At 54.2% G+C, this 27,796-nt stretch overlaps 1 protein-coding gene across 1 annotated transcript; it reads left to right on the forward strand.

Moving 5' to 3' along the window:
• Positions 1-447: 447 nt before the first annotated feature.
• LOC139240214 (ras-related protein Rab-25-like) lies at positions 448-27,419 on the forward strand. Its single transcript, XM_070868685.1, has 5 exons — positions 448-570; positions 6,598-6,793; positions 12,275-12,468; positions 18,848-18,928; positions 23,488-27,419. Exons 1-5 carry the CDS (start codon positions 531-533, stop codon positions 23,622-23,624), a joined length of 648 nt encoding a protein of 215 aa, XP_070724786.1. The 5' UTR covers positions 448-530; the 3' UTR covers positions 23,625-27,419.
• The last annotated feature ends 377 nt before the right edge of the window (positions 27,420-27,796 follow it).

The raw sequence follows: 27,796 nt of genomic DNA on the forward strand, positions 1-27,796 counted from the left end.
ACAGGTGAGGTGTGTACAGGTGAGGGTTGTACAGGTGAGGTGTGTACAGGTGAGGGTTTGCATAGGATGGATTTGCAGAGATGAGGGATAGCCAGGTGAGGGTGTGTACAGGTGAGGGTTTGCACAGGATGGATTTGCAGAGATGAGGGTTGTACAGGTGAGGGTGTGTACAGGTGAGGGTTGTACAGGTGAGGTGTGTACAGGTGAGGGTTTGCACAGGATGGATTTGCAGAGATGAGGGTTGTACAGGTGAGGGTGTGTACAGGTGAGGGTTGTACAGGTGAGCTGTGGGTGTGTTTCCCAGCCACCTGTGGAGCAGGAACTGGTCAAACCGGATTTGGAGCAGAACCCGCCCAGAAAGCAGGAAGACAAACTTGTCGGAGAGGGGCAGAGGGCCAGGTAGACCCGGACAGGTGAGGCAGACCGGGACAGGTGAGGCAGACCGGGACCGGGACCGAGCGGCGGGGACAGGCTGGGAGCCGACACATTCTCCCCCGGGACCAGCCGCGCTTTTGGGGTTGGGCTGCAGGATGAGTTCGGCGGAGGAAGATTACAGCTTCGTGTTTAAAGGTGAGAGCTCCGGGCGGCGCAAATACAGGAGCTCAGCTTAAACACTCACTCCAACTCCCCAAACCCTGACCCTAACCACCCCTTCCCCAAACACTGACCCTAAACCCCAAACCCTGACCCTAAACCCCCCAAACCCTGACCCTAACCCCCCAAACCCTGACCCTAAACCCCAAACCCTGACCCTAACCCCTCCAACCCCCATACCCTGACCCGAAACCCCAAACCCTGACCCTAAACTTCCCAAACCCCCAAACCCTGACCCTAAACCCCCCAAACCCTGACCCTAAACTCCCCAAACCCCCAAACCCTGACCCTAAACTCCCCCATCCCCAAAACCCTGACCCTAAACCCCAAACCCCAAACCCCAAACCCTGATCCTAATCCCCCCCAAACCCTGACCCTAAATCCCCCTAACCCTAAACTCCCCCAACCCCCAAATCCTGACCCTAAACTCCCCCAAACCCTGACCCTAAACTCCCCCAAACCCTGACCCTAAACTCCCCCAAACCCTGACCCTAAACTCCTCCAACCCTCAAACCCTGATCCTAATCCCCCCCAAACCCGGACCCTAAGTCCCCCGAACCCCAAACCCTGACCCTAAACTCCCCCAACCCCCAAACCCTGACCCTAAACCCCAAACCCTGACCCTAAACCCCAAACCCTGACCCTAACCCCCCCAAACCCTGACCCTAACCCCCCCACACCCTGACCCTAAACTCCCCCAAACCCTGACCCTAAACTCCCCCAAACCCTGACCCTAAATACCCCAAACCCCAAACCCTGACCCTAAACCCCTCAAACCCTGACCCTAAACCCCCCAAACCCTGACCCTAAACCCCAAACCCTGACCCTAAACCCCAAACCCTGACCCTAACCCCCCCAAACCCTGACCCTAAACTCCCCCAAATCCTGACCCTAAACTCCCCCAAACCCTGACCCTAAATACCCCAAACCCCAAACTCTGACCCTAAACTCCCCCAACCCCCAAACCCTGACCCTAAACCCCAAACCCTGACCCTAAACCCCAAACCCTGACCCTAAACCCCAAACCCTGACCCTAACCCCCCCAAACCCTGACCCTAACCCCCCCACACCCTGACCCTAAACTCCCCCAAACCCTGACCCTAAACTCCCCAAACCCTGACCCTAAATACCCCAAACCCCAAACCCTGACCCTAAACCCCCCAAACCCTGACCCTAAACCCCAAACCCTGACCCTAAACCCCAAACCCTGACCCTTACCCCCCCAAACCCTGACCCTAAACTCCCCCAAATCCTGACCCTAAACTCCCCCAAACCCTGACCCTAAATACCTCAAACCCCAAACCCTGACCCTAAACCCCCCAAACCCTGACCCTAAATACCCCAAACCCCAAACCCTGACCCTAAACCCCAAACCCTGACCCTAAACCCCAAACCCTGACCCTACACTCCCCCAAACCCTGACCCTAACCCCCTCAAACCCTGACCCTAAACCCTAAACCCTGACCCTAACCCCCTCAAACCCTGACCCTAACCCCCTCAAACCCTGACCCTAAACCCCAAACCCTGACCCTAAACCCCAAACCCTGACCCTAAACTCCCCCAAACCCTGACCCTAACCCCCTCAAACCCTGACCCTAAACCCCAAACCCTGATCCTAAACACCCAAACCCCAAACTCTGACCCTAAACTCCCCCAACCCCCAAACCCTGACCCTAAACTCCCCCAACCCCAAACCCTGACCCTAATCTCCCCCAAACCCTGACCCTAAACCCCCTAAACACTGACCCTAAACACCCCAAACCCTGACCCCAAACACCCCAAACCCTGACCCCAAACCCCTCACCCTAAACACCCCAACCCTGACCCTAAACACCCCAACCCTGACCCTAACCCCCCCAAAAACCAAACCCTGACCCCAAACACCCCAAACCCTGACCCTAACCTCCCCCAAACCCTGACACTAACCTCCCCCAAATCCTGACCCCAAACCCCCCAAACCCTGACCCTAAACTCCCCCAACCCCAAACCCTGACCCTAATCTCCCCCAAACCCTGACCCTAAACCCCCCAAACACTGACCCTAAAGACCCCAAACCCTGACCTCAAACACCCCAAACCCTGACCCCAAACCCCTGACCCTAAACACCCCAACCCTGACCCTAAACACCCCAACCCTGACCCTAACCCCCCCCAAAAACCAAACCCTGACCCCAAACACCCCAAACCCTGACCCTAACCTCCCCCAAACCCTGACACTAACCTCCCCCAAACCCTGACCCCAAATCCTGACCCCAAACCCTGACCCTAAACTCTCTCAAACCCTGACCCTAAACCCCCCCAAACCCTGACCCTAACCCCCCAAACTCTGATCCTAAACCCCCAAACCCTGACCCCAAACACTCCAAAACCTGACCCTTAACCCCCCAAACCCTGACCCCAAACACCCCAAACCCTGACCCTAACCACCCCAAAACCTGACCCTAAACTCCCCCAAACCCTGATCCTACACCCCCAAACCCTGAGCCCAAACCCTGACCTTAACCCCCGAAAAAACCCCAAACCCTGACCCTAAACCCCCCAAACCCTGACCCTAAACCCCCCAAACCCTGACCCAAAACCCCAAACCCTGACCCTAAACTCCCTCATACCCTGACCCTAAACCCCAAAACCCCAAACACTGACCCTAAACTCCCGCAAACCCTGACCCTAACCCGCCAAACCCGGACCCTAAACCCCCCAACCCCCAAACCCTGACCCTTAACCCCCCAAACCCTGATCCTAACCCCCAAATCCTGACCCTAACACCAAACCCCGATCCTAACCCCAAACCCGAAACACCCCCTAACCCCAAACCCTGACCCTAACCCCCCCAAACCCTGACCCTAAACGCCCCTTAACCCCAAACACTGACCCTTACCCCCCAAACCCTGAACCTGACCCCAAACCCTGAACCTGACCCCAAACCCTGACCCTAAAACTCCCTGACCCTAAACCCTCAACTCTGATCCTAACCCACCATATCCCAAACGCTAACCCCCCGAACCCCAAACTCTGACCCTAAACCCCCTAACCCCAAACACTGACCCTAAATCCCCCTAACCCTAAACCCTGACCCTAAAGCCCCCCAAACGATGACCCTAAACTCCACCAAACCCTGATCCTAAACCCCCCAAAGCCTGACCCCAAACACCCCAAACCCTGACCTTAACCCCCCCCAAAAAAACTCTGACCCTAACCCCCCCCAAAAAAAACAAACCCTGACCCTAACCCCCCCAAACCCCAATCCCTGACCCTAACCCCCCCAAACCCTGACCCTAACCCCCCCAAACTCTGACCCTAAACTCCCTCAAACCCTGACCCTAAACTCCCTCAAACCCTGACCCTAAACTCCCTCAATCCCTGACCCCTAACCCCCAAACCCTGACCCCTAACCCCTCAAACTCTGACCCCTAACCCCCCAAACGCTGACCCCTAACACCCCCAAACCCTGACCCCTAACCCCCAAACCCTGACCCCTAGCCCCCCCAAACCCTGACCCCTAACTCCCAAACCCCGATCCCTAACCCTCAAACCCTGACCCCTAACCCCACAAACCGTGACCCCTAACCCCACAAACCCTGATCCCTAACTCTTAAATCCTGATCACTAACACCCTAACCCTTAACTCTAATCCCAAACCCTTAGCTCTAACTCCTAACCCGGCCCACTGCCCATAACCCCTCCCATCACCTTTAACCCCTCCCACCATCCTTAACCACTCCTAACCCCTCCCACCATCCCATAGCCCTCCCATCACCCTTAACCCCTAAAACCCTGACCCCTAACCCCACAAAACCTGACCGCTAACCCTGATCCCTAACCCCACAAACCCTGACCGCTAACCCTCAAACCCTGATCACTAACACCCTAAACATGTTCACTACCCTTAAACACCAACCTCCTTAACCCTAACCCCTAACCCTGATCACTAACACCCTAACCCTTAGCTCTAACCCCTAACCCTGCCTACTACGCTTAACTCCTAACCCCGCCCACCACCCGTAACATTCTCCACCGCCCCTAACCCCGCCCAGGGAGAGCAGATCCCTGAGAGGCCGAGAGAATGCCTGAGGCCTTTTGGGCAGGATGAGCAGAGCTGGGAGAGGCCGAGATATGGGATGGGATCGGGGGATGATTCATGATTGGAGTTAGAGCAGACAGCGCAGGCTCGGGCTGGGCCCTGTGGAACCAGGTGCTATTGTGCACTGAGATCACCGGGTGTAGCCCTGCTGCACACAGCCCAGACTGTGCCACTGAGTAACAGGGCCCTGGGTCACAGGCGGGGCTCCCTGAATAGGCAGTGACTCAGCACCAGACACAGAGAGAGATTAACTCTACAAACACTCCCTGTACAGACCAGTCCGTCTAACCGCAACTCAATCATCTCACACACAGCGGCAGGGTACCAGTAAAAGCAAAGGGGCAAACCGAGAGACACCTCTCCCCAATATATAAACCCCCCCCCCCGAACCCCTCGATTATACCCCAGCCTGTAACTCACTCCCGGGTATCTGTTATTCTATATATAAACCCCCCCGAACCCCTCGATTAGATTCCAGCCTGTAACTCACTCCCGGGTATCCGTTATTCTAAATATAAAGCCCCCGAACCCCTCGATTAGATTCCAGCCTGTAACTCACTCCGGGTATCTGTTATTCTATATAGAAACCCCCTGAACCCCACGATTAGATTCCAGCCTGTAACTCACTCCCGGGTATCCGTTATTCTATATAGAAACCCCCTGAACCCCACGATTAGATTCCAGCCTGTAACTCACTCCCGGGTATCCGTTATTCTATATATAAACCCCTCGAACCCCTAGATTAGATTCCAGCCTGTAACTCACTCCCAAGGTATCTGTTATTCCATATATAAACCCCACCGAACCCCTCGATTAGATTCCAGCCTGTAACTCACTTCCAGGTATCCGTTATTCTATATATAAACACCCCCAAATCCCTCGATTAGATTCCAGCCTGTAACTCACTCCCGGGTATCCGTTATTCTATATATGAACCCCCTCGATTAGATTCCAGCCTGTAACTCACTCACCGGGTATCCATTGTTCTATATATAAACCACCCGAAACCCTCGATTAGATTCCAGCCTGTAACTCACTCCCGGGTATCTGTTATTCTATATATAAACCCCCACTCGAACCCCTCGATTAGATTCCAGCCTGTAACGCACTCCCCAGGTATCCGTTATTCCATATATAAACCCCCCCGAACCCCTCGATTAGATTCCAGCCTGTAACTCACTCCCCGGGTATCCGCTATTCTATATATAAACCCCCCCAAACCCCACGATTAGATTCCATCCTGTAACTCACTCCCGGGTATCCGCTATTCCATATATAAACCCCCCCGAACCCCACGATTAGATTCCATCCTGTAACTCACTCCCGGGTATCCGCTATTCCATATATAAACCCCCCCGAACCCCTCGATTAGATTCCAGCCTGTAACTCACTCCCGGGTATCCATTATTCTATATATAAACCCCCTGAACCCCTCGATTAGATTCCAGCCTGTAACTCACTCCCGGGTATCCGTTATTCTATATATAAACCACTCGAACCCCCTCAATTGGATTCCAGCCTGTAACTCACTCCCCGGGTATCCGTTATTCTATATATAAACCCCCCGAACCCCTCGATTAGATTCCAGCCTGTAACTCACTCCTGGGTATCCGTTATTCTATATATAAACCCCCCCAAACCCTACGATTAGATTCCGGCCTGTAACTGACTCCCGGGTATCTGTTGTTCTATATATAAACACCCCTGAACCCCTCGATTAGTTTCCAGCCTGTAACTAACTCCCGGGTATCCGTTATTCTATATATAAACCCCCCCAAACCCTACGATTAGATTCCAGCCTGTAACTCATCCCGGGTATCTGTTGTTCTATATATAAACCCCCCGAACCCCTCGGTTAGATTCCGGCCTGTAACTCACTCCCGGGGTGTCTGCTTTAAGCGGTGTCTGTGTTTCTCTTCCCAGTGGTGCTGATCGGGGAGTCGGGAGTCGGGAAGAGTAACCTACTCTCCCGCTTCACACGCAATGAGTTCAACCATGACAGCAGGACCACGATCGGTGTGGAGTTCTCCACACGCAGTGTCACGGTGAATGGGGTGACGGTGAAGACGCAGATCTGGGACACGGCGGGGCTGGAGCGTTACCGGGCCATCACCTCCGCGTACGTACCCCCGCATGCAACGCGCTGACACCCCGGCAAAGTCTTAGGTGCTACGGAACACGAGAACATGAGAAATAGGAGCAGGAGTCGGCCATTCGGCCCCTCGAGCCTGCTCCGCCATTTAATACGATCATGGCTGATCCGATCATGGCCACAGCTCCACTTCCCCGCCCTCTCCCCATAACCCTTCACTCCCTTATCGCTCAAAAATCTGTCTATTTCCGCCTTAAATATATTCAATGACCCAGCCTCCACAGCTCTCTGGGGCAGAGAATTCCACAGATTTACAACCCTCTGAGAGAAGAAATTCCTCCTCATCTCAGTTTTAAATGGGCGGCCCCTTATTCTGAAACGATGTGCCCCCTAGTTCTAGATTCCCCCACGAGGGGAAACATCCTCTCTGCATCTACCCTGTCAATCCCCCTCAGAATCAATAAGATCGCCTCTCATTCTTCTAAACTCCAATGAGTACAGGCCCAGTCTGCTCAACCTTTCTTCCTGAGTCAACTACTTCAAGACCCAAGGCGGGTTGATGCAGATCAGCCGTAATCTTAATTGCGTGGCGGGACAGAATGAAAGGGCCGAATGGCCTCCGACCTGTTCCTGCCTTCCTTCTCTCCCCACGGCCAGACGGGTGACACGGAGGAGCTTATCGGATTGTGCCTTCCCCTCCTCCAAACCCCTCCCTCTCTCTCTCTCTGTCACGGGTCTTTCGGATCTCATGCTGTCGGCCTGTGGCTCATTGCATAGCTCTCTCTCTCTCTCGCTCTCTCTCTCGCTCTCGCTCTCTCTCTCTCTCTCTCGCTCTCGCTCTCTCTCTCTCTCTCTCTCTCTCGCTCTCTCTCTCTCGCTCTCTCTCTCTCTCGCTTCTCTCTCTCTCTCTCTTGCTCTCTCTCTCTCTCTCTCTCTCTCTCGCCTCTGAATCAAAAGGTCGTGGGTTCGAGTCCCACTTCAGTGACTTGAGCCCATAATCCAGGCTGACACTCCCAGTGCCACTACTGAGGGAGCGCCGCACTGTCGGAGGGTCAGTACTGAGGGAGCGCCGCACTGTCGGAGGGTCAGTACTGAGGGAGCGCCGCACTGTCGGAGGGTCAGTACTGAGGGAGCGCCGCACTGTCGGAGGGGCAGTACTGAGGGAGCGCCGCACTGTCGGAGGGGCAGTACTGAGGGAGCGCCGCACTGTCGGAGGGGCAGTACTGAGGGAGCGCCGCACTGTCGGAGGGGCAGTACTGAGGGAGCACCGCACTGTCGGAGGGGCAGTACTGAGGGAGCGCCGCACTGTCGGAGGGGCAGTACTGAGGGAGCGCCGCACTGTCGGAGGGTCAGTACTGAGGGAGCGCCGCACTGTCGGAGGGTCAGTACTGAGGGAGCGCCGCACTGTCGGAGGGTCAGTACTGAGGGAGCGCCGCACTGTCGGAGGGGCAGTACTGAGGGAGCGCCGCACTGTCGGAGGGGCATTATTGAGGGAGCACTGCACTGTCGGAGGGGCAGTACTGAGGGAGCGCCGCACTGTCGGAGGGGCAGTACTGAGGGAGCGCCGCACTGTCGGAGGGTCAGTACTGAGGGAGCACCGCACTGTCAGAGGGGCAGTACTGAGGGAGCGCCGCACTGTCGGAGGGGCAGTACTGAGGGAGCGCCGCACTGTCGGAAGGGCAGTACTGAGGGAGCGCCGCACTGTCGGAGGGGCAGTACTGAGGGAGCGTCGCACTGTCGGAAGGGCAGTACTGAGGGAGCGCCGCACTGTCGGAGGGGCAGTACTGAGGGAGCGCCGCACTGTCGGAGGGGCAGTACTGAGGGAGCACCGCACTGTCGGAGGTGATTTTGGTCACCTGTCTTAATATGTATGTGTGTCTAATTTTGTTTGATAACACTCCTGTATAAAGGCAAGTTGTTGTTAAGAAAGAAATGCATTTCGATAGCGCCTTTCGCGACCTCAGGATGTCCCAAAGCGCTTTACAATCAATGAAGTACTTTTGGAGTGTGGTCACTGTTGTATTGTGGGAAACGCGGCAGCTCAATTTGCGCACAGCAAGCTCCCACACACAGCGATGCGATAATGACCCGGATCATCTGTTTTAGTGATGTTGGTTGAGGGATAAATATTGGCCCCAGGACACCGGGGAGAACTCCCCCTGCTCTTCTTCCAATAGTGGCCCCGGGATCTTTCACATCCACCGAGAGGGCAGACGGGGCCTCGGTTTAACGTCTCATCCGAAAGATGGCCCCTCCGACTGTGCGGCGCTCCCTCAGTACTGCCCCTCCGACAGTGCGGCACTCCCTCAGTACTGCCCCTCCGGCAGTCCGGCACTCCCTCAATACCGCCCCTCCGACAGTGCAGCGTTCCCTCAGTACCGTCCCTCCGACAGTGCGGCACTCCCTCAGTACTGCCCCTCCGACAGTCTGGCACTCCCTCAGTACCGCCCCTCCGACAGTGCGGCGTTCCCTCAGTACTGCCCCTCCGACAGTGCAGTGCGGTGCTCCCTCAGTACTGCCTCTCCGACAGTCCCGCACTCCCTCAGTACTGCCCCTCCGACAGTGCAGGGCTCCCTCAGTACTGCCCCTCCGACAGTGCAGGACTCCCTCAGTACTGCCCCTCCGACAGTGCGGCGTTCCCTCAGTACCGCCCCTCCGACAGTGCGGCGTTCCCTCAGTGCTGCCCCTCCGACAGTGCAGTGCGGTGCTCCCTCAGTACTGCCTCTCCGACAGTCCCGCACTCCCTCAGTACTGCCCCTCCGACAGTGCAGGGCTCCCTCAGTACTGCCCCTCCGACAGTGCAGGACTCCCTCAGTACTGCCCCTCCGACAGTGCGGCGTTCCCTCAGTACCGCCCCTCCGACAGTGCGGCACTCCCTCAGTACTTCCATTCGGAGTGTCGGCCTGGATTTTGTGCCCAAGTCCCTGGAGTGGGATTCGAACCCACAACCTCCTGACTCAGAGGCGAGAGTGCCATGGCTTGACACTGGAGAGGGAGATTAGAGAGGAAAATTGAAATGATCCATCGTTTTCCCCCTCATCAATCAGGGACGCCAACTCTGATTGGACAGATTCCTGGAGGTGTTATCACATGACCACCTGCTGCTAACTGGCCATGCCCCCACACTCCCGCCATTGGCCGCCCGACATGCCCATTAGCTCAGAGCCCCGCCTTCTCACAGCAATCGGGAGTGATTACACTCTAGGTTATCTGGTTGACCGAGGTACACAACTCATTACCATGTCACGAACAGGTACAGAAAATAAGAACATAAGAAATAGGAGCAGGAGTCGGCCATTCAGCCCCTCGAGCCTGCTCCACCATTTAATACGATCATGGCTGATCCGATCGTGGACTCAGCTCCACTTCCCTGCCCGCCCCCTTATCGGTTCAGAAACTGTCTATTTCTGTCTTAAATTTATTCAATGTCCCAGCTTCCACAGCTCTCTGAGGCAGCAAATTCCACAGATTTACAACCCTCTGAGAGAAGAAATTCCTCCTCATCTCAGTTTTAAATGGGCGGCCCCTTATTCTAAGACCATGCCCCCTAGTTCTAGTCTCCCCCATCAGTGGAAACATCCTCTCTGCATCCACCTTGTCAAGCCCCCTCATAATCTTATACGTTTCGATAAGATCACCTCTCATTCTTCTAAATTCCAATGAGTAGAGGCCCAACCTGCTCAACCTTTCTTCATAATTCAACCCCCTCATCCCCGGAATCAACCGAGTGAACCTTCTCTGAGCTGCCTCCAAAGCAAGTGTATCCTTTCGTAAATATGGAAGCCAATGGCAGAAGGAGCCACCGTTTTCTCCTCGGGGAAATGAAGGAAAACCTTATTTTTATTAACTTGCCCATAATTTATTTCCCGGGAGTTTCTCACGGCCAATGATGAAGATTAATGTTAAATTCCTGGAGAACCCAGGACAGCATTGGCTGATTGCCGATCCCTACTCACGCGAGGAGTTGGAGCGGAGCCTGTTTTACTCGGCCGCGGTTGTTGATATACCCTCACATCATCATCAGCGTTGTTCAAGTCGGTGATTGGAGCGTGGGCAGATACAGCAGGAGCGGCGAGAGACTATAGGGGGACGTGATCGGGGCCCAGCGGAGGCGTGAGTTCGGGGCCCAGGAGAGGCGAGGGCCCAGGGGCAGCACGGGCCCAGCCCACACTGTGCGATATGTGGGCGCACTAGGCCCATGCAGCAGAGCTGGTCTCCAGTCGTCCTGGTTAACCCTTGCCCCTGGACCAAGACCTCGCTCTGTCAAGCCCGTGTGGTGGCTGGTGTGCAACGGTCACCCCACGTTAAAAAAATCCACCCACAGACATCTTCCACCCTTCAGGATGTAGTTCGGGGTCCGGAATATTAGGTCCTTCATTGAAACACCTGTGAACTCATCCATTTTTGGCGTGAAAGCAAGTCATCCTCGCTTCGAGGGACTGCCTATGATGATGATGATCATAAGCAGACCCTCGGAATTGAGGTAGACTTGCTTCCACTCTAAGTGAGTTCTCAGGTGGCTGAACAGTCCAATACGAGAGCCACAGTCCCTGTCACAGGTGGGACAGACAGCGGTTGAGGGAAGGGGAGGGTGGGACTGGTTTGCCGCACGCTCCTTCCGCTGCCTGCGCTTGGTTTCTGCACGCTCTCGGCGACGAGACTCGAGGTGCTCAGCGCCCTCCCGGATGCACTCCCTCCACTTAGGGCGGACTGGTCTTTGGGCCAGGGACTCCCAGGTGTCGGTGGGGATGTTGCACTTTATCAGGGAGGCTTTGAGGGTGGTCCCTTGTAACGTTTCCTCTGCCCACCTTTGGCTCGCTTGCCGTGAAGGAGTTCCGAGTAGAGCGCTCGCTTTGGGAGTCTCGTGTCTGGGGCATGTGGACAATGTGGCCTGCCCAGCGGAGTGCTCCCAAAGCAAGCGCTCTACTCGGAACTCCTACACGGCAAGTGAGCCCCAGGTCGGCAGAGTAAGACGTTACAGGGACCACCCTCAAAGCCTCCCTGATAAAGTGCAACATCCCCACCGACACCTGGGAGTCCCCGGCCAAAGACCAGACCGCCCTAAGTGGAGGAAGTGCATCCGGGAGGGCGCTGAGCACCTCGAGTCTCGTCGCCGAGAGCGTGCAGAAACCAAGCGCAGGCAGCGGAAGGAGCGTGCGGCAAACCAGTCCCACCCTCCCCTTCCCTCAACCACTCAGTGCTTCGATGCTGGGGATGTTGGCCTGGTCGAGGACGCTAATGTTGGTGCGTCTGTCCTCCCAGACAGTGGTTGAGGGAAGGGGTGGGTGGGACTGGTTTGCCGCAGGCTCCTTCCGCTGCCTGCGCTTGTTTTCCACGTGCTCTCGCTTTTACAATGTCGCTCAGAAACTCTACCAGATGGCTAATGACAGAAACTGCCATCATGTGACTTGGCCGCGCGACCCTTTATTATTAGCGGCAGCAGTCGTTGCAGTGCATCACTGGCCCACCGGGTGGCGCTCTCGCTCACGGCGCTCTGGTTCCTTGCAGGTACTACCGCGGGGCAGTGGGGGCACTGCTGGTGTACGACATCTCGAAGCACCTGACCTACGAGAGCGTGGAGCGCTGGCTGAACGAGCTGTTGGACCATGCCGACAACAGCCTGGTCGTGATGCTGGTGGGGAACAAGACAGACCTGAGCGAGATCCGAGCAGTACCCATGGAGGAGGCCAAGTCCTTTGCAGGTAAATTCAGGTGGCGGGGTGGGGGGTGTGGGGGGAACGGGACTTAGCCATCGAGATTCCTGGGATCGGTGGGGGCGGAGGGGGGGTGGGGGGGCGATTGTCCTTTGAGGACAGATTGAGTAGAGCCCCCGTGGCTGAGGAGCTCCTCCCGGAGTCGCAGTGCGGATTTCGTCCTCTTCGAGGTGGGCAACTGCAGGAAAAATGCAGGGAACAGCACCAACCCTTGTACATGGCCGCCTTTGACCTTTGACACTGTCACCTTTTCCTCCAACGGCTGTCTGTCAGTTAGGAAGGCAAAGGTTCACCAGACTGATTCCTGGGAGGGCAGGACTGTCGTATGAGGAGAGATTGGGCCGACTGGGCCTGTATTCACTGGAGTTTAGAAGAATGAGAGGGGATCTCACTGAAAGGTATAACATTGTGACGGGGTTGGACAGACTGGATGCGGGGAGAATGTTTCCCCGGGGCTGGGAAGTCTAGAACAAGGGGTCACAGGCTCAGGATACGGGGTAGGAAATTTAGGAGCGAGATGAGGAGAAATGTTTTCACTCAGAGGGTGGTGAACCTGTGGAATTCTCGACCACAGAAGGCTGTGGAGGCCAAGTCACTGAACATATTTAAGAAGGAGATAAGAACAGAAGAAATAGGAGCAGGAGTCGGCCATTCGGCCCCTCGAGCCTGCTCCGCCATTCAATAAGATCATGGCTGATCTGATCATGGACTCAGCTCCACTTCCCTGCCCGCTCCCCATAACCCCTTAACGTTTAAGAAACTGTCTATTTCTGCTTAAATTTATTCAATGTCCCGGCTTCCACAGCTCTCTGAGGCAGCGAATTCCACAGATTTACAACCCTCTGAGAGAAGAAATTTCTCCTCATCTCAGTTTTAAATGGGCGGCCCCTTATTCTAAGACCATGCCCCCTAGTTCTAGTCTCCCCCATCAGTGGAAACATCCTCTCTGCATCCAGCTTGTCGAGCCCCCTCATAATCTTATACGTTTCGATAAGATCACCTCTCATTCTTCTGAATTCCAATGAGTAGAGGCCCAACCTACTCAACCTTTCCTCATAAGTCAACCCCCTCATCCTCGGAATCAACCGAGTGAACCTTCTCTGAACTGCCTCCAAAGCAAGTATATCCTTTCGTAAATATGGAAACCAAAACTGCACGCAGTACTCCAGGTGTGGCCTCACCAATACCCTGTATAACTGTAGCAAGACTTCCCTGCTTTTATACTCCATCCCCTTTGCAATAAAGGCCAAGACACCATTGGCCTTCCTGATCACTTGCTGTACCTGCATACTATCCTTTTGTGTTTCATGTACAAGTACCACCAGGTCCCGCTGTACTGCAAGGGCATAGAAGTTATACTGCAGCTATACAAAGCCCTGGTTAGACCACACCTGGAGCACTGTGAGCAGTTCTGGGCCCTGTACCTTCGGGAGGATATATTGGCTTTGGAGGGAGTGCAACGTAGGTTTACCAGAATGATACCTGCACTCCGAGGGTTAAGTTATGAGGAGAGATTACACAAACTCGGGTTGTATTCCCTGGAATTTAGCAGGTTAAGGAGTGATCGGAGCGAAGTTTGCAAGATATTAACGGAAACAGAGAGAGAGAGACTATTTCGGCTGGCTGGGGAGTCTAGGACCAGGGGACACAGTCTAAAAATTAGAGCCAGGCCTTTCAGGAGTGAAATTAGGAAACACTTCTACACACAAAGGGTGGGAGAGGTTTGGAACTGTAAGGGGTTTTCACAGGGTTGTTGTTGTGCCTTGGGTGTCTCTCTCTGGGCTTCTGCCCTCACAGCTTATGCCTGGCCTGTGAGGTACCCTGAGTGCTGCAAGAGCACCCCTGGAGAGACTGTGTCCACAGCTTATGAAGGGGGTTTTGAGACTCGTGCGTCCCCACAGCTTATGCCTAGCCTGTGAGGCACCTGTGAGTGTCAAACACTCCTAACCCCTTCTTCCCGAGCCTGTGACACACAGTTGAGCGTTTTCGAGGCGCTCCTTGCTTCCCTTACACGGTTCTGACATAAGACTCACGCTCAGGAAATGTAATACAATAGAACTGAGACAAGGTGATTCCAAGAGGAACTTTAGGCTTCCAATTTATTTGACAAGGTGTAACTCAACAAACAGCAATACACCAACAAAACAATCCCCCTAAATCCCACTAAAACGGACCCAACGAAAATCTTTACACCAGTTTAGCAGTACAACGCCCAACCTCCCACCTTTCCTGGCCTAACTGAGTTGGGAGTTCTGGGGACCGGAGGTTATACTCACTACTGTGCCTTCCGCAGTCTGGTGGTTTGTTTCTTCTATCTTCGGTGTCTTTGGACACTGGTTTTCCTTCAGTGTCGAGAGGCTTGTGGTTGTGGTTGTTGGATGACGAGGGCAGGGAAAATCATCACTCCTTTATACCACTACGTCAGAAACCCCTTTTTTTAAAGCCAGATTATCCAGTCCACCTCTCCTGCTGAAGTCGATTCTTCTCATTGGTGGACTTTTTGATTTTGAAAAATGCAGCAGTTTTAGGTTTTTAGGTTTTTTTTCCCACTGATCTTAACCTACTCAAGGTTTGAGTGGGTGTTGATTGCATTGGCCTCCTGTAGCCATTGTGCTAGTCTGGCCTGAGCCAGATATTTCTATGCCTGATGAAAAAGGTGTTGGAATATGTATGTGGCATTATTTAAATGCTAATGTTTTCAAGGGGCAAGTTTCGAGGGTATACAGTTCCCAGACAATTTGATTAGTTCCAATGTCCAAACTGGCCCTTTTGACACTGACCTCACCCCTTTTCTTGCAGACCCAACATACACCTTTTTAAAATCCCAAATTCGATTAAAGTTCGTAGTTTCTTCCATGCGCACTTTAGGATTTCAAACTTTCTGGTAGATAGTTCCAAATTAAATTCCCTTTCCTATGAGTCCAAACACTGGGGGGGGTCTCCATGAATGCACCCCCTTTTATCCCTTTCAGGCCTCGTCTGCCCCTACAAAATTCATTTGTGTCCCAAAGTTTTCCTTCCATCGGTTTCAATTCACAGCACAGACTGATCCCACAGCCCTTTTCCTTCTGGGTAAAATGAGGGGGTTTTCATCCTCTCCTACAGAACTCTCTTCCGTAAACGGCAATTGATGCTGTGGGTCAGTTGTTGATTTTAAATCGGAGCTTGATAGATTTTTGTTAACCAATGGGTATTAAGGGATCTGGGCCAAAGGCGGGTATATGGAGATAGGTCACAGATCAGCTGCGATCTCATTGGGTGGCCCCACTGACACCTGGGAGTCCCTGGTCCACGACCGCCCAAAGTGGAGGAAGTGCATCCGGGAGGGCGCTGAGCACCTCGAGTCTCGTCGCCCAGCGCCTCACAGCTAACCTGGCGTGCCTTGATGACCCTGAGATGCAGAATGCCCCACAGAGCTTGGTCTGCCCTCCAGGCCTCCATAACCAGTGCCTGTGAAGAGACGCTCGGTCACTCAACCAGGAAACACCAGGACTGGTTTGATGAGAACGATCAGGAGATCCAAGAGCTAATCGATCGCAAGCGCAGAGCATTTCTGAGCCTGAAGCAACAACCCAACTCGGGAGCAGCAAAGCAGCATTACAGGCGGCTCAAGGCTGAGGTCCAACAAAAAACCCGGGACCTAAAGAACAGGTGGTGGATGGAGAAAGCACAGGAGATACAGCAACTGGCCGACAGTCATGATATGTGAGGATTCTTCATCGCAGTCAAGTTCACCTACGGCCCAAACTCCCAAGGCCCCACCCCACTGCTGGCCAAGAACGGACTGGTCTTTGGCCCAGGGACTCCCAGGTGTCGGTGGGGATGTTGCACTTTATCAGGGAGGCTTTGAGGGTGGTCCCTTGTAACGTTTCCTCTGCCCACCTTTGGCTCGCTTGCCGTGAAGGAGTTCCGAGTAGAGCGCTTGCTTTGGGAGTCTCGTGTCTGGGGCATGTGGACAATGTGGCCTGCCCAGCGGAGCGCTCCCAAAGCAAGCGCTCTACTCGGAACTCCTACACGGCAAGCGAGCCCCAGGTCGGCAGAGTAAGACGTTACAGGGACCACCCTCAAAGCCTCTGATAAAGTGCAACATCCCCACCGACACCTGGGAGTCCCTGGGCCCAAAGACCAGTCCGCCCTAAGTGGAGGAAGTGCATCCGGGAGGGCGCTGAGCACCTCGAGTCTCGTCGCCGAGAGCGTGCAGAAACCAAGCGCAGGCAGCGGAAGGAGCGTGCGGCAAACCAGTCCCACCCTCCCCTTCCCTCAACCACTGTCTTCCCACCTGTGACAGGGACTGTGGTTCTCGTATTGGACTGTTCAGCCACCTAAGGACTCATGTTAAGAATGGAAGCAAGTCTTCCTCGATTCCGAGGGACTGCCTATGATATGATGTCTGTCCCACCTGTGACTGAAAGGGAAATCATGTTTGACAAATTTGCTGGAGTTCTTCGAGGATGTAACGAGCAGGGTGGATAAGAGGGAACCAGTGGATGTGGTGTATTTGGATTTCCAGAAGGCATTCGATAAGGTGCCACATAAAAGGTTACTGCACAAGATAAAAGTTCACGGGTTGGGGGTAATATATTCGCATGGATAGAGGATTGGCTAACTAACAGAGAACAGAGAGTTGGGATAAATGGGTCATTCTTGGATTGGCAAATAATAACTAGTGGGGTGCCACAGGGATCAGTGCTGGGTCCTCAACTATTTACAATCTATTATTAATCTATTATATTATTATATTCTATTATATTAGTGACTTGGATGAAGGGACCGAGTATACTGTAGCCAAGTTTGCTGATGATACAAAGATGGGTGGGAAAGCAAGTTGTGAGGAGGACACAAAAAATGTGCAAAGGGATATAGACAGGCTAAGTGAGTGGGCAAAAATTTGGCAGGTGGAGTATAGTGTGGGAAAATGTGAGGTTATCCACTTTGGCAGAAAAAATAGAAAAGCAAATTATAATTTAAATGGGGAAAAATTGCAAAGTACAGAGGGACCTGGAGGTCCTTGTGCATGAAACACAAAAGGTTAGTATGCAGGTACAGCAAGTGATCAGGAAGGCCAATGGAATCTTGGCCTTTATTGCAAGGGGGATAGAGTATAAAAGCAGAGAAGTCCTGCTACAGTTATACAGGGTATTGGTGAGGCCACACCTGGAGTACTGCGTGCAGTTTTGGTCTCCGTATTTACGAAAGGATATACTTGCAATTGGAGGCAGTTCAGAGAAGGTTCACTCGGTTGATTCCGGAGATGAGGGGGTTGACTTATGAAGATAGGTTGAGTAGGTTGGGCCTCTACTCATTGGAGTTCAGAAGAATGAGAGGTGATCTTATCGAAACGTATACGATAATGAGGGGGCTCGACGAGGAGGATATTTCCACTCGTAGGTGAAACTAAAACTAGGGGACATAGTCTCAAAATAAGGAGCCACCCATTTAAAACTGAGATGAGGAGGAATTTCTCCTCTGAGGGTTGTAAATCTGTGGAATTCTCTGCCCCAGAGAGCTGTGGAGGCTGGGTCATTAAATATATTTAAGGTGGAGATAGACAGATTTTTGAGCGATGAGGGAGTCGAGGGTTATGGGGAGCGAGCGGGGAAGTGGAGCTGAGTCCATGATCGGATCAGCCGTGATCTTATTGAATGGCGGAGCAGGCTCGAGGGGCCGAATGGCCGACTCCTGCTCCTATTTCTTGTGTTCTTGTATTGGACTGTACAGTCACCTGAGAACTCTCTTTTAGAGTGGAAGCAAGTCTTCCTCGACTCTGAGGGACTGCCGATGATGTCATAGGCGGTCCCTCGAACGAGAGTGACTTGCTCCCACGAGTTCACAGGTGTTTCGATGAAGGACCAGATGTTCCAGTCCTGAACTCCAATCGAGGGGGCGGAAGGTGCCTGTGGGTGGATTTTTTTAACGTGGGGTGACCGTTGCACACCAGCCACCACACGGGGCTTGACAGAGCGAGGTCTTGGTCCAGGGGCAGGGGTTAACCAGGACGACTGGAGACCAGCTCTGCTGCACGGGCCTAGTGCGCCCACATATCGCACCTCCGCTCCGATCTCCCGCTGCTCCTCCGCCACAAACACTCGCCGCTCATCCGCCCCTCCTCTGTACCTGGGCCCTGCCAATGTTCCTGCCCACGCTCCAAAAAACGGCAACCACTTTTTTACTGACGTCACCCAGTCGCCCAATCAGAACCGTCGCACACTTAGAGCGGCTTGCGCTGGAGGTTGAAGCGGTCGGCCGGTCCCGCTCTTTCATAGCCCGACCCGCGATGATGCCGCTGATGACTGAATGGCGGTACAGGCTCCACGGACTCCTGCTGCTCCCGCGAGGCCTTTACGATTTTTTTGGCTTTTGGTTGCAGAGAAACACAAGATGCTCTTCATGGAGACGTCAGCGCTAGACTCGACCAACGTGGAGCCAGCCTTTCAGACGGTGATCACAGGTGCGTAAGGTAGTCCCGAGAATTTACTCACCGTTCCCCTCCACCCCTCCCTCTCCCCGCGCTGCCCGGTTTCCTGTTCTGGCCTGGTCCCGGTTGCCACGGTTACCACGGAGGTGGGGCCAGCAGGCCTCAATCTCGGCCTAACCCGGCATCGCATTGGGAGGGTGGCACTCGAGACCGAGGGCGACGGATTTTCATTGGGTAAGGGTATGGAAGGGACACAGAACCTTGGCGGGTAGATGGGGTTCGAGCTACGATCCCATTGATTGGTGGAGCAGGCTCGAGGGGCTGAATGGCCTCCTTCTGTTCCCGAGTAACAGGCTCGAGGGGCTGAATGGCCTCCTCCTGTTCCTAATGTAACAGGCTCAAGGGGCTGAATGGCCTCCTCCTGTTCCTAATGTAACAGGTTCGAGGGGCTGCATGGCCACCTCCTGTTCCTAATGTAACAGGCTCGAGGGGCTGAATGACCTCCTCCTGTTCATGTGTAACAGGCTCGAGGGGCCGAATGGGCCTCCTCCTGTTCCTAATGTAACAGACTCGAGGGGCTGAATGGCCTCCTCCTGTTCCTAATGTAACAGACTCGAGGGGCTGAATGGCCTCCTCCTGTTCCTAATGTAACAGGCTCGAAGGGCTGAATGGGCCTCCTCCTGTTCCTAATGTAACAGACTCGAGGGGCTGAATGGCCTCCTCCTGTTCCTAATGTAACAGGCCCAAGGGGTTGAATGACCTCCTCCTGTTCATGTGTAACAGGCTCGAGGGGCCGAATGGCCTCCTCCTGTTCCTGTGTAACAGGCTCGAGGGGCCGAATGGCCTCCTCCTGTTGCTAATATAACAGGCTCGAGGGGCTGAATGGCCTCCTCCTGTTGCTATAAGGAGAAATTAAGGACAGGTGACCAAAAGCTTGGTCAAAGAGGACCGTCTTAAAGAGTACCTTAAAGGAGGATAGAGAGGCGGAGAGGTTTAGGCAGGGAGTTCTTGGGGCCAGGCAACAGAAGGCAGGGCCACCGATGGTGGAGCGATAGAAATCGGGGATCTTCAGGAGGGCAATATTAGAGGAGTGCAGCGATCTCGGGGGGTTGTGGGGTTGGCGGAGGTTACAGAGATAGGGAGGGGCGAGGGGCCATGGAGGGATTTGTAAATAAGAATGAGAATTTTGAAATCAAGGCGTTGCTTAACCGGGAGCCAATGTGGGTCAGCGAGCACAGGGGGTGATGGGTGAGTGGGACTCGGTGCGAGTTAGGACACGGGGCAGTGAGCACAGGGGGTGATGGGTGAGCAGGACTCGGTGCGAGTTAGGACACGGGGGCAGCGAGCACAGGGGGTGATGGGTGAGCGGGACTCGGTGCGAGTTGGGACACGGGGCAGCGAGCACAGGAGGTGATGGGTGAGTGGGACTCGGTGTGAGTTAGGACACGGGGCAGCGAGCACAGGGGGTGATGGGTGAGCGGGACTCGGTGCGAGTTGGGACAAGGGTACAGCCGAGTTTTGGATCACCTCTAGTTTGCGTCGGGTAGAATGTGGGAGGCCGGCCAGGAGCGCGTTGGAATAGTCAAGTCTGGAGGTAACAAAGGCACGGATGAGGGTTTCAGCAGCGGATGAGCTGAGGCAGGGGGCGGAGACGGGCGATGTTACGGAGGTGGGAATAGGTGGGTTTAGTTATGCCGCGGATATATGGCCGGAAGCTCATTTCAGGGTCCATGAGATGAGTGAGAGGATGAGTGGATTGGGGTGTTTCAAAATATTTTTTGCCCGATAGTAACTAGTCCATTGAATTGTCAACAGTTACCGAAGAATATAAGTTTAAAAAAATATATACAGGAGCGAGAAGACAGACTTCAGAAATGTGCTCCACAGCACTCCCTTGTGGCCAGAGTTTGCAACTACACCGTGACAGTTGACATGGCAAAATAAGAAATAGGAGCAGGAGTAAGCCAGACGGCCCCTCGAGCCTGCTCCGCCATTTAATACGATCATGGCTGACTCAGGTCCACTTCCCTGTCTGCTCCCCATAATCCCTTATCGGTTAAGAAACTGTCTATCTCTGTCTTAAATTTATTCAATGTCCCAGCTTCCACAGCTCTCTGAGGCAGCGAATTGCACAGATTTACAACCCTCTGAGAGAAGAAATTTCTCCTCATCTCAGTTTTAAATGGGCGGCCCCTTATTCTAAGACCATGCCCCCTAGTTCTAGTCTTCCCCCATCAGTGGAAACATCCTCTCTGCATCCACCTTGTCGAGCCCCCCTCATAATCGTATACGTTTCGATAAGATCACCTCTCATTCTTCTGAATTCCAATGAGTAGAGGCCCAACCTCCTCAACCTTTCCTCATAAGTCAACCCCCTCATCCCTGGAATCAACTGAGTGAACCTTCTCTGAACTGCCTCCAAGGCAAGTATATCCTTTCGTAAATATGGAAACCAAAACTGCACGCAGTACTCCAGGTGTGGCCTCACCAATACCCTGTATAACTGTAGCAAGACTTCCCTGCTTTTATACTCCATCCCCTTTGCAATAAAGGCCAAGATTCCATTGGCCTTCCTGATCACTTGCTGTACCTGCATACTATCCTCTTGTGTTTCATGTACAAGTACCCCCAGGTCCCGCTGTACTGCGGCACTTTGCAATCTTTCTCCATTTAAATAATAACTTGCTCTTTGATTTTTTTCTGCCAAAGTGCATGACCTCACACTTTCCAATAGGACATGTTTATATAGCAATTCACAATAGGAAATATTGACTGTGAGCACAAAACCAGGAATAATGGGCCCTACAAGAGACTTTTAAAAATAATTTGTGTAGATTATGTGAAGTTCTCTGGATTTATTTTGATTTTTAGTAATCCAAGATTGGATGAGAAATGGACAACGTCATTAAAGCTTTATAACGGGTGTGTGATGGGCGAGTTCGGGGACTGGAGGGATGGGCTTCGATGGGAGAGTTAGGGGACGGGAGGGATGGGCTTCGATGGGAGGGTTAGGGGACTAGAGGGCTGGGCTTCGATGGGAGGGTTAGGGGACTGGAGGGATGGGCTTCGATGGGAGGGTTAGGGGACTGGAGGGATGGGCTTCGATGGGAGGGTTAGGGGACTGGAGGGATGGGCTTCGATGGGAGGGTTAGGGGACTGGAGGGATGGGCTTCGATGGGAGGGTTAGGGGAGGGGAGGGATGGGCTTCGATGGGAGAGTTAGGGGACTGGAGGGATGGGCTTCGATGGGAGGGTTAGGGGACTGGAGGGATGGGCTTCGATGGGAGGGTTAGGGGACTGGAGGGATGGGCTTCGATGGGAGAGTTAGGGGACGGGAGGGATGGGCTTCGATGGGAGTATTAGGGGACTAGAGGGCTGGGCTTCGATGGGAGGGTTAGGGGACTGGAGGGATGGGCTTCGATGGGAGGGTTAGGGGATGGGAGGGATGGGCTTCGATGGGAGAGTTAGGGGACTAGAGGGCTGGGCTTCGATGGGAGGGTTAGGGGACTGGAGGGATGGGCTTCAATGGGAGGGTTAGGGGACTGGAGGGATGGGCTTCGATGGGAGGGTTAGGGGACTGGAGGGATGGGCTTCGATGGGAGGGTTAGGGGAGGGGGGGGATGGGCTTCGATGGGAGGGTTAGGGGACGGGAGGGATGGGCTTCGATGGGAGAGTTAGGGGACTGGAGGGATGGGCTTCGATGGGAGGGTTAGGGGACGGGAGGGATGGGCTTCGATGGGAGGGTTAGGGGACGGGAGGGATGGGCTTCGATGGGAGAGTTAGGGGACTGGAGGGATGGGCTTCGATGGGAGGGTTAGGGGATGGGAGGGATGGGCTTCGATGGGAGAGTTAGGGGACTAGAGGGCTGGGCTTCGATGGGAGGGTTAGGGGACTGGAGGGATGGGCTTCGATGGGAGGGTTAGGGGATGGGAAGGATGGGCTTCGATGGGAGGGTTAGGGGACGGGAGGGATGGGCTTCGATGGGAGGGTGAGGGGACTGGAGGGATGGGCTTCGATGGGAGGGTGAGGGGACTGGAGGAATGGGCTTCGATGGGAGGGTTAGGGGACTGGAGGGATGGGCTTCGATGGGAGGGTTAGGGGATGGGAAGGATGGGCTTCGATGGGAGGGTTAGGGGACGGGAGGGATGGGCTTCGATGGGAGAGTTAGGGGACTGGACGGATGGGCTTCGATGGGAGGGTTAGGGGACTGGAGGGATGGGCTTCGATGGGAGGGTTAGGGGATGGGAGGGATGGGCTTCGATGGGAGGGTTAGGGGACGGGAGGGATGGGCTTCGATGTGAGGGTTAGGGGACGGGAGGGATGGGCTTCGATGGGAGGGTTAGGGGATGGGAGGGATGGGCTTCGATGGGAGGGTTAGGGGACGGGAGGGATGGGCTTCGATGGGAGGGTTAGGGGACTGGAGGGATGGGCTTCGATGGGAGGTTTAGGGGACGGGAGGGATGGGCTTCGATGGGAGGGTTAGGGGACGGGAGGGATGGGCTTCGATGGGAGGGTTAGGGGACTGGGGGGATGGGCTTGGATGAGCTGAATGGTCGTGCCTAGTCCCTGACTTGCCTCTGATTGTATCGGCAGAAATCTTTCACCGCCGGTCCCAGAACCGGGGCAACAAGCAAGGAACCAACAGCGTTTCCCTTGCCACGAACAGCTTCACGAACGAGGGAGCGTCGGAGGAGGTCCCCACCAAGAAAGTGTGTTGCCAAAACATCTGACCTGCCGCCGCACGCCCAACCCTGGCCGTGCGTGACCCCGTACCGTAATATCCCGTGTCTGAGTCGTCATTTCCCCTCCCCCTCCAGCTACTCCCCCCACCCCCCAGCCCCCTCGCATCCCACCAGCCCCTGACCTTCCTTCACCGTTTGTACTTGTGTTCCGTCACGCGCGAGGGGGGGGGGGGCTCCGCGCGCCGTAAGCGATCGCGTGGATAGCGTGAAGCCGTCTTCTCGCCCACTGCCGATTCCCCCGCCCACCCTGTTAAACACCGCACCAACCCCGCACCATCGCTGTCGACGGCCCCGCACGCGCCCCGCCGCGGACCAAAATGGCGGCCATCCGCGGATGGGCGGGTCCCTCTTTTGTCGCTCGACAGTCTGCCTCGGGTCCGGGCTCGGAGACACCGGACACAACAGCCCTACAATAACCCGGGAGGGAGACTGGGCATTACAATAAGGAGTGTTTGATGGGACAGTGTAGAGAGAGCTTTACTCTGTATCTAACCCCGTGCTGTACCTGCCCTGGGAGTGTTTGATGGGACAGTGTAGAGGGAGCTTTACTCTGTATCTAACCCCGTGCTGTACCTGCCCTGGGAGTGTTTGATAGGGACAGTGTAGAGGGAGCTTTACTCTGTATCTAACCCCCTGTACCTGCCCTGGGAGTGTTTGATGGGACAGTGTAGAGGGAGCTTTACTCTGTATCTAACCCCCTGTACCTGCCCTGGGAGTGTTTGATGGGACAGTGTAGAGGGAGCTTTACTCTGTATCTAACCCCCTGTACCTGCCCTGGGAGTGTTTGATGGGACAGTGTAGAGGGAGCTTTACTCTGTATCTAACCACGTGCTGTACCTGCCCTGGGAGTGTTTGATGGGACAGTGCAGAGGGAGCTTTACTCTGTATCTAACCCCCTGTACCTGCCCTGGGAGTGTTTGATGGGGACAATGTAGAGGGAGCTTTACTCTGTATCTAACCCCGTGCTGTACCTGCCCTGGGAGTGTTTGATGGGGACAGTGTAGAGGGAGCTTTATTCTGTATCTAACCCTCTGCACCTGCCCTGGGAGTGTTTGATGGGACAGTGTAGAGGGAGCTTTACTCTGTATCTAACCCCCTGTACCTGCCCTAGGAGTGTTTGATGGGACAGTGTAGAGGGAGCTTTACTCTGTATCTAACCCCGTGCTGTGCCTGCCCTGGGAGTGTTTCATGGGACAGTGTAGAGGGAGCTTTACTCTGTATCTAACCCCCTGTACCTGCCCTGGGAGTGTTTGATGGGACAGTGTAGAGGGAGCTTTACTCTGTATCTAACCTCGTGCTATACCTGCCCTGGGAGTGTTTGATGGGACAGTGTAGAGGGAGCTTTACTCTGTCTTTAATCTCCTGTACCAGCCCTGGGAGTGTTTGATGGGACAGTGCAGAGGGAGCTTTACTCTGTATCTAACCCCGTGCTGTACATGCCCCGGGAGTGTTTGATGGGGACAGTGTAGAGGGAGCTTTACTCTGTATCTAACCCCCTGTACCTGCCCTGGGAGTGTTTGATGGGGACAGTGTAGAGGGAGCTTTACTCTGTATCTAACCCCGTGCTGTACCTGCCCTGGGAGTGTTTGATGGGACAGTGTAGAGGGAGCTTTACTCTGTATCTAACCCCGTGCTGTACCTGCCCTGGGAGTGTTTGATGGGACAGTGTAGAGGGAGCTTTACTCTGTATCTAACCCCGTGCTGTACCTGGCCTGGGAGTGTTTGATGGGACAGTGTAGAGGGAGCTTTACTCTGTATCTCACCCCGTGCTGTACCTGCCCTGGGAGCGTTTGATGGGACAGTGTAGAGGGAGCTTTACTCTGTATCTAACCCCCTGTACCTGCCCTGGGAGTGTTTGATGGGACAGTGTAGAGTGAGCTTTACTCTGTATCTAACCCCCTGTACCTGCCCTGGGAGTGTTTGATGGGGACAGTGTAGAGGGAGCTTTACTCTGTATCTAACCCCCTGTACCTGCCCTGGGAGTGTTTGATGGGACAGTGTAGATGGAGCTTTACTCTGTATCTAACCCCCTGTACCTGCCCTGGGAGTGTTTGATGGGACAGTGTAGAGGGAGCTTTACTCTGTATCTAACCCCGTGCTGTACCTGCCCTGGGAGTGTTTGATGGGACAGTGTAGAGGGAGCTTTACTCTGTATCTAACCCCCTGTACCTGCCCTGGGAGTGTTTGATGGGTCAGTGTAGAGGGAGCTTTACTCTGTATCTAACCCCCTGTACCTGGCCTGGGAGTGTTTGATGGGACAGTGTAGAGGGAGCTTTACTCTGTATCTAACCCCGTGCTGTACCTGCCTTGGAAGTGTTTGATGGGACAGTGTAGAGGGAGCTTTACTCTGTATCTAACCCCATGCTGTACCTGCCTTGGAAGTGTTTGATGGGACAGTGTAGAGGGAGCTTTACTCTGTATCTAACCCATGCTACCTGCCTTGGAAGTGTTTGATGGGACAGTGTAGAGGGAGCTTTACTCTGTATCTAACCCCCTGTACCTGCCCTGGGAGTGTTTGATGGGACAGTGTAGAGGGAGCTTTACTCTGTATCTAACCCCCTGTACCTGCCCTGGGAGTGTTTGATGGGACAGTGTAGAGGGAGCTTTACTCTGTATCTAACCTCCTGAACCTGCCCTGGGAGTGTTTGATGGGACAGTGTTGAGGGAGCTTTACTCTGTATCTAACCCCCTGTACCTGCCCTGGGAGTGTTTGATGGGACAGTGTAGAGGGAGCTTTACTCTGTATCTAACCCCGTGCTGTACCTGCCTTGGAAGTGTTTGATGGGACAATGTAGAGGGAGCTTTACTCTGTATCTAACCCCCTGTACCTGCCCTGGGAGTGTTTGATGGGACAGTGTAGAGGGAGCTTTACTCTGTATCTAACCACGTGCTGTACCTGCCCTGGGAGTGTTTGATGGGACAGTGCAGAGGGAGCTTTACTCTGTATCTAACCCCCTGTACCTGCCCTGGGAGTGTTTGATGGGGACAATGTAGAGGGAGCTTTGATCTGTATCTAACCCCGTGCTGTACCTGCCCTGGGAGTGTTTGATGGGACAGTGTAGAGGGAGCTTTACTCTGTATCTAACCCCGTGCTGTACCTGCCCTGGGAGTGTTTGATGGGGACAGTGTAGAGGGAGCTTTACTCTGTATCTAACCCCGTGCTGTACCTGCCCTGGGAGTGTTTGATGGGGACAGTGTAGAGGGAGCTTTATTCTGTATCTAACCCTCTGCACCTGCCCTGGGAGTGTTTGATGGGACAGTGTAGAGGGAGCTTTACTCTGTATCTAACCCCCTGTACCTACCCTAGTAGTGTTTGATGGGACAGTGTAGACGGAGCTTTACTCTGTATCTAACCCCGTGCTGTGCCTGCCCTGGAAGTGTTTGATGGGACAGTGTAGAGGGAGCTTTACTCTGTATCTAACCCCCTGTACCTGCCCTGGGAGTGTTTGATGGGACAGTGTAGAGGGAGCTTTACTCAGTATCTAACCCCGTGCTGTACCTGCCCTGGGAGTGTTTGATGGGACAGTGTAGAGGGAGCTTTACTCTGTCTTTAATCTCCTGTACCAGCCCTGGGAGTGTTTGATGGGACAGTGCAGGGGGAGCTTTACTCTGTATCTAACCCCGTGCTGTACCTGCCCCGGGAGTGTTTGATGGGGACAGTGTAGAGGGAGCTTTACTCTGTATCTAACCCCCTGTACCTGCCCTGGGAGTGTTTGATGGGGACAGTGTAGAGGGAGCTTTACTCTGTATCTAACCCCGTGCTGTACCTGCCCTGGGAGTGTTTGATGGGACAGTGTAGAGGGAGCTTTACTCTGTATCTAACCCCGTGCTGTACCTGCCCTGGGAGTGTTTGATGGGACAGTGTAGAGGGAGCTTTACTCTGTATCTAACCCCGTGCTGTACCTGGCCTGGGAGTGTTTGATGGGACAGTGTAGAGGGAGCTTTACTCTGTATCTAACCCCGTGCTGTACCTGCCCTGGGAGCGTTTGATGGGACAGTGTAGAGGGAGCTTTACTCTGTATCTAACCCCCTGTACCTGCCCTGGGAGTGTTTGATGGGACAGTGTAGAGTGAGCTTTACTCTGTATCTAACCCCCTGTACCTGCCCTGGGAGTGTTTGATGGGGACAGTGTAGAGGGAGCTTTACTCTGTATCTAACCC

Source organism: Pristiophorus japonicus, chromosome 30, assembly GCF_044704955.1.
Source record: "Pristiophorus japonicus isolate sPriJap1 chromosome 30, sPriJap1.hap1, whole genome shotgun sequence".
NCBI lineage: Eukaryota > Metazoa > Chordata > Chondrichthyes > Pristiophoridae > Pristiophorus > Pristiophorus japonicus.